The sequence below is a fragment of the Pollachius pollachius genome (assembly GCF_949987615.1).
Source record: "Pollachius pollachius genome assembly, chromosome: 20".
NCBI lineage: Eukaryota > Metazoa > Chordata > Actinopteri > Gadiformes > Gadidae > Pollachius > Pollachius pollachius.
This window is the reverse complement of record NC_136953.1, coordinates 13,871,282-13,877,644: the sequence shown is the minus strand read 5'-3', so window position 1 is coordinate 13,877,644 and position 6,363 is coordinate 13,871,282. Positions and strand designations below refer to the sequence as shown.

Below are 6,363 nucleotides of genomic sequence, written 5' to 3'. Positions count from 1 at the left end.
AAAAATTGTTTTGTACAAGCACGCAAGAGAGGTAGGGCCATAAAAAATGAAAAATAAAAAAATACACTACAAGGTACAATATACAGTGCGTCAATGTGAAAAAAAACAATGTGACATTTCCTATTTATTTTATCAGTTTCAGTGTGAAACTGTGTTCTCAAGAGGCTGAGCTTACAGGAAGGGTTACAGCAATCGTGCACAGTCTAAAGAGCTCAAAGGAAACTTCCCTGTTCTACTGTTCTTTCCCCATTTCATGATAGAAGAAAAAGAAGAAAAAAAGAAGAAAAGAAAACGCAGGGGTATGCATTAGATTTCATTGCATAACCATCCCTCTCTACTTAACACGGGCAGATATGTATTTGTATTTGTTATCCCAATGCAGCAGCCAAAAACGGATGAAAATACGTCGTTAACATCACAACATTGTGTATCCTAGACCTAGCAAGGACACTGGTGAAGGATACATTCACAAACTTAATTTCATCATCAGTGTGAGGAACTACAGTAACACGGTTATGTGCAAGAACAATAACTCACTTACGAAATGAAATCGTTTTGCTTGCCTTAGACTCTTGCAACAGGAGAAATCGTGACTCCTTTCTCCAAGAGTAGTCGCTGAGCTGTCATTTACCGAGCAGCAGAAGCACGGTGATTGGGTTAGCCGCTCTTAGTTACCCGTGTAGAACGTTGCGTCAAATAAGTTCTGTAAAATCAGTAAAATCATAATTATTTTATTTTGTCATCACGTGGGGGCCACAGGGGGGGGCAGGGACATGTCTACATGGGCACTGGCCCCCGTAGGAACCTGAGTGGAGCCGCCATGGCCTGAAATCCAATCTTTTGTTTTTTCATGCCATAATTGATTATACAGGACACAAAGGGACAACTTTTATCAATTTTTATTTCTATATGACTTTATTTTTTTATCTCATTTCATAGTTAATATTCCCATATCTTATATTCCTGCATCTGTATCTCTGACGCGACTTGAACCATGACCTGTGCTGTGTTCATGTGTGGCCTTAGTCTGCGTTTTCACCCAGTGTCAATAAAGCCTCACCTCGCCTGAACCGCAGTGCCCTGTGTGGGCTGGCTTGTTGCCACGACGAGCAGAAAAAAGCCGCGCTAAAGGTGAGTTCGCTAAACGCTGAACTGCCGTAACCCCCCCCCCCCCCCCCCTCGTTTTCTGTTGTATTTTTTACTCACCGTCATCGGTATCGCGGAAAGCCCGGCCGCATGCCAACATTCACCCCGGGCCGCGCTGCCAGATGGAGATTCTACCGACCGCGCCGTCGATTCTTCTGGACCAGCGGCCGCGAGCCGCTGAATTTAGCTGAACGAGTAACCGAGGTGTGGACAATCTTTCCAGTATTCCCCCTTTTACGATCACACGCACGCACAAAAACACGCACGCACACACACAATGCCGGCTCCCAGCTCTGCACAGAATGCGATCACAGAGGGTCTTTGTGAGGAAAACGTTGTCCTCAGAAAGACCACAATGTGTCACTCCCAGAGATTGCACTTGGACTTGATGTCCACTTTGTCCACTTTTTTTTGTGTTGTTTTTTGCACAAGGTCTTTTCCGTTATTGGCGTCTTGCTGTAGAAACTAACTTTCTGCGGCACACACACACACACACACACACACACACGCATACACACAAAACCACACCATCATCAAAACATAGGTTCACCAGGAAGGTTTGCTGCGAGTTATAGTCTTGCTGGCCATTAAAAAGGGGGGTACCGCCAAGTGGGGTTGCGGTTGTGTGTGTGTGTGTGTGTGTGTGTGTGTGTGTGTGTGTGTGTGTGTGTTGGCTTGGTTGCAGAGTCAGAAAGAGGCCCAGTTGGGCCGATGCCATGGGCTGCCATTCAGACTGTGCCACCCCAAGCCCCCTTCCCCCCCTCCCCTACCACCCACGACCACTCCCCCACCACCCCCCCTCTGCCTGAGCGGAACAGTGCTGACAGTGTTGGTACTGCGTGGGATCTGGGCAAAGGGGCGTGGTAGGGGGCGTGGCCTGGCATGGTGGCGTGGTGGCATGGCAGGAGACGGGGACGACAGGGGGGGGGGGGGAGGGGGGGGGTGAGGGTGACTGGCCTACATTTGGAAACGCGGGCGGTTAATGTCCACATCAGCACACAGACAATCAGGGAGATAAGGGGGGGGGGGGGAGATCACACGGAGGAGGGGCTGTGTTTGTGTGAGTGTGTGTGTGTGTGTCTGTGTGTGTGTTTGCGAACTCCTAGGTTTGCCAAGGGGGGGGGCGTGGCTATGTATATTTATATATCGGTCTGTGTGTGTGTGTCTGTATATATACCAGCAGTGGAACAAACAGAGGTTATTGTGGTCGGCGCTCGTCCCTGCGGTCTGTTCTCACCTCTCTCGCACCTCACTCTCACTCTCTCTCTCGATCGAAGCCCACCACACCTCCTCCCTGCAGCCATGGCGTTTGACGGAACCTGGAAGGTGGACCGCAGCGAGAACTATGACAAGTTCATGGAGCAGATGGGTACGTGGACTAGCCTGTGTGTGTGTGTGTGTGTGTGTGTGTGTGTGTGTGCGTGTGCGTGTGTTTGTGTGTGTGTGCATGTGTGTGTGTGTTTGTGTGTGTGTCTTTCCCCTGAAATGCAGCCTATATTACTTTGTGTTTGCGAAACATAGTAGTACAAATATAATAATGTCTAATATAATGTATAATACCTATTTATACATGTATAATACATAGAACAGTACAGAACAGTCATGAATAACAGTCATTGTACTAGTGTATGCCTTTGCATGACCTCAAGGTTCAAGGTCTGATGAACGCTAGCAGGTTCATTAACAACTGTGGCTTAATTTACGAGCGCGTCAACAAACCCACGGTGGCAACAGACTTCCACCGCGTGGAAAGTATTCACAGGGCAATAAAACAAGCGCGGCAGCCCATCTACCCCGTACCGCTCGGACCGCGGTTGGGTCAATGTCACGCCTTCTAGGTTCGGAACACAATGTTCACGACGTTCAAGGCGGTTCCTTCGGATGGATGACAACGGCTGCTTCCTGAGCCGGAGCGTGAAGGACAGCAGTGTGTGTGACCCGGCGCGTCTTCGTCTCTCCGCAGGCGTCAACGTGATGAAGAGGAAGCTGGCCGAGCACGACAACCTCAAGGTCATCATCGAGCAGTCGGGCGACAAGTTCCACATCAAGGAATCCAGCACCTTCCGCACCAAAGACATCGACTTCACCCTCGGCGTGCAGTTCGACTACTCCCTGGCGGACGGCACCGAAGTGTCTGTGAGTATCTGTGGCGTGCACAAAACGTGCACAAAGCGTGCACAAATCGTGGCGTTGGGGGAAAGTGTTTGCACACTTGTGGAATATACCCACCCATGCATGAGGGTCGATAGGAAACCAAAAAAAACACCCTGGTCATCACCTGATAATCCCATCCGATTGTGAAACCAAAGGCTGCTGTGAGACAACGGCAGCCACGGCGGTGGTGAGGGGTGGAATGATCACCGTGTTGGCAGGGCCAGGGAGAGACAAAGGTGGATGTAGCACTGACGCAATGGACGATGCACTTCCGCCTAAGTTTTAAACACCCCTTAAGCCACCGTCCCCACCGACACCAGAAGGTCAGTCCAGCACAGTGCATGGACGCTGAACACCTCGTGATCTGTCTTCCAGGGTACGTGGGTGATGGAGGGGGAAACTCTGAAGGGATGCTTCACCAGGAAGGACAACCACAAGGTCCTGACCACCACTCGCTGTGTGGTGGGCGGAGAACTTGTCCAGGTCAGTAGAGATTGCCGGCCGGTTTATAAGCATGCAGTACTGTAACGTTGTGTTTGCCACAGCTAATAGTGATGCGATTTTGCATTGGTTGGTTGCGTTGTAGCTTTTCCCCACAAGGTTATCAGTGGTTGGTTGTGTGAACGTAAGGATCATCTCATTGGTTGTTTCTTTCTTTTCTCCTCTGCAGTGCTACAACTATGAGGGTGTGGACGCCAAGCGGACTTTCAAGAAACAGTAATTTGGATTGCGAAGGGAAATTAAACATTTTTATACCCTACTCTGTTGTGCGACTGTGTTTTTTTTTCCGCCGAGACTCGATGGCATGATTACCATGAAGTGCAGTATTGTCAATTTTTTTCTAAAGAGGACATATATTTTGTTTGCGCACTCTGTTCATCTCTGTCCGGGAAAAACTTTCAGTCCCTCAGTGGGTTGCCAGGGAAACCACCACCGCCCTCCTAGCAATCTAATTAAAAGACAATTAGGCCTGGTCACCGGCCTGTCTTGCTCAATGTAAAGGAATTTCCGCCAAGGGGCCTCCGAGAGCAGAAAATGTGGAAGCACAGCACAACATATTCCCACGCAATGTGGAAACTTTCACCCAATTAAAAAAGAAAGCCTTTTTTAATTTAATATTCCATACCCACGCAAAAATATTAAAATAAATCTTAGTGACATTCTAATATGATAAAAAATCAAAGCAGTAGATTTTTTATCATTGGACTTTTTCTCATCAGAAAGAGCGAAGAAGTAAAATCATTCAATAAACTGATATAAGGTGATCCTTATCCATCAAAGATGCACTTTTTGATTCTGTGGGTTTTACTAGCCCCTACATATCACAGATAGATTATCAGCTATCAGCTGTGGAAGATTATGGCACCATTAGTGTGTGTGTGTGTGTGCGTGTGCGTGTGCGTGCGTGTGCGTGTGTGTGTGTGTGTGTGTGTTTCTCCTTCCAGTTTTATAATGTGACATCAAGCCTTAGTTTCTATCTTATCATATCATATCAGTATGATAGCAATATCTTAATGTTATCTTAATGTAACTATCATAATGTTGGAACGAGCTGATGGGTTTAAGAAACACAAATTTAAGTGGCATCTTGCTGAATGACAACATGCACTTTTTAGCCACTAGAGGTCAACCTGTAGCCACTTGTGAGTGACGGCTTAACAAAAACAAGGAGAGCAGCCGCTAGAGTGCACCGAAAGTACAGTTGATTTACTTTACATTTGAATCTCAACCAAAATTAAGATACCAGTTGCCCTATTTAATTTACAGCTCTCATCCCCATTGAGTCTAAATACAGCCAAAGCCAAAACAGACCCCGAATAGAGCACAAACTACCTTTATATGGCATTAAATATATAGTGTAAGACAGGGGTCTTCAATTAAAATTGAACAAGGTCCAGTTACTGAAAATTCCTTCCAAGAAAGGTCCGAACCTCTAACCTACCACGTCCTAATAGCCTACTTTTGTCAAATACAATCAACACAGCATATTTCCTTATAATTTCAGATGTATTTATTTTCAATTTCCAAATAGCTTACTTTTAACCATGAAAAACAAGTAAGACAAAGTAACGCATATTAACATTTCAAGTAAACAAAACAGGTACACCAGGCCTACATTTCAAATAAACACAAAAAGAGCATTAGGCCTTCATTTCAAGTAAGCAAAACAGGTACACTAGGCCTACATTTCAAGTAAGCAAAACAGGTACCCCATCTGTAGTGACTGAGACAACCTTTGTTAGATCAATCCCCCTCTTTGACAGCATCTCCTTAATAGCCTCATAAATATCTTCTCGTCTTGTGTGTGTCTCAAGTGGTGTTAGACCCAACAGGTCCTCACAGATCTCTTTCTTGTCTTGATGAAAAAATCGCACATAAGCCAAAAGCTGGGCATTATCCGTTACATCTGAAGACTCATCAATGGCTAAGGATGGGGCACTCTGAACAGCCGCATCAAGCTGTGACAGTGGGTCATCTGATAACATTTCGGATGTTCTGTTTGTCGTTGCAGCTGACATTGGGATTTGCTTTATTTTTTCACACAATTCATCCCTTTGTTTACCTTCAAGTAATGTCTCGGCAGCGGCGTTCAAGCACTCCTTCACAACAGTCGCATCACTGAAAGTTTTTTTATGTTGCCCCAAAATCCATGCAATCTTAAGTGAGCATTAATTTGCACGTTGCTGGCCTGTAAAATGAGTGTGTGAAGACTCGTGTAGACCTCTCATACTGAACTCTCAGCTCGGACATTTTCCATGCTCTTGCTTCTGACTTCTGGGGATACTTTTCCTCGAAGGATCTGTGTTTTGATTCGTAATGCCGCTTAGTATTCCCGCTTTTTATCAGCGCCACGGTTTCAACACATAAAAGACACAAAAAAGGTGAACATGTATTGGTCAGTCCATTCATCTTTAAAATGTCTGTTTTCGTGGTCAACTTTCCTAATTTACGACCAAGCCATTTTCTCATTCCAAATCGCTCTTCCGGTAAACAAACGATTTGATTGGGTATTTTTTGAGTGACGCTATTACGCACATGCCGTGACAGACAGCGGGAGGGGGG

The 6,363-nt window shown here is 46.0% G+C and overlaps 1 protein-coding gene across 1 annotated transcript; it reads left to right on the top strand.

Moving 5' to 3' along the window:
- The first annotated feature begins 2,363 nt into the window (after positions 1-2,363).
- Positions 2,364-4,053, top strand: LOC307091416 (fatty acid-binding protein, intestinal-like). Its single transcript, XM_079758383.1, has 4 exons — positions 2,364-2,515; positions 3,110-3,282; positions 3,676-3,783; positions 3,971-4,053. The coding sequence occupies exons 1-4, from the start codon at positions 2,449-2,451 to the stop codon at positions 4,019-4,021; spliced, it is 399 nt and encodes a 132-aa protein (XP_079614509.1). The 5' UTR covers positions 2,364-2,448; the 3' UTR covers positions 4,022-4,053.
- Positions 4,054-6,363: the final 2,310 nt, after the last annotated feature.

Bases quoted from the DNA above. Each gene is read 5' to 3' on its own strand.
- LOC307091416 (XM_079758383.1), top strand. From the start codon at position 2,449: ATGGCGTTTGACGGAACCTGGAAGGTGGACCGCAGCGAGAACTATGAC. The intron at 3,283-3,675 runs GTGAGTATCTGT...TCTGTCTTCCAG, and splicing joins CGGACGGCACCGAAGTGTCT to GGTACGTGGGTGATGGAGGG. The intron at 3,784-3,970 runs GTCAGTAGAGAT...TCTCCTCTGCAG, and splicing joins TGGGCGGAGAACTTGTCCAG to TGCTACAACTATGAGGGTGT.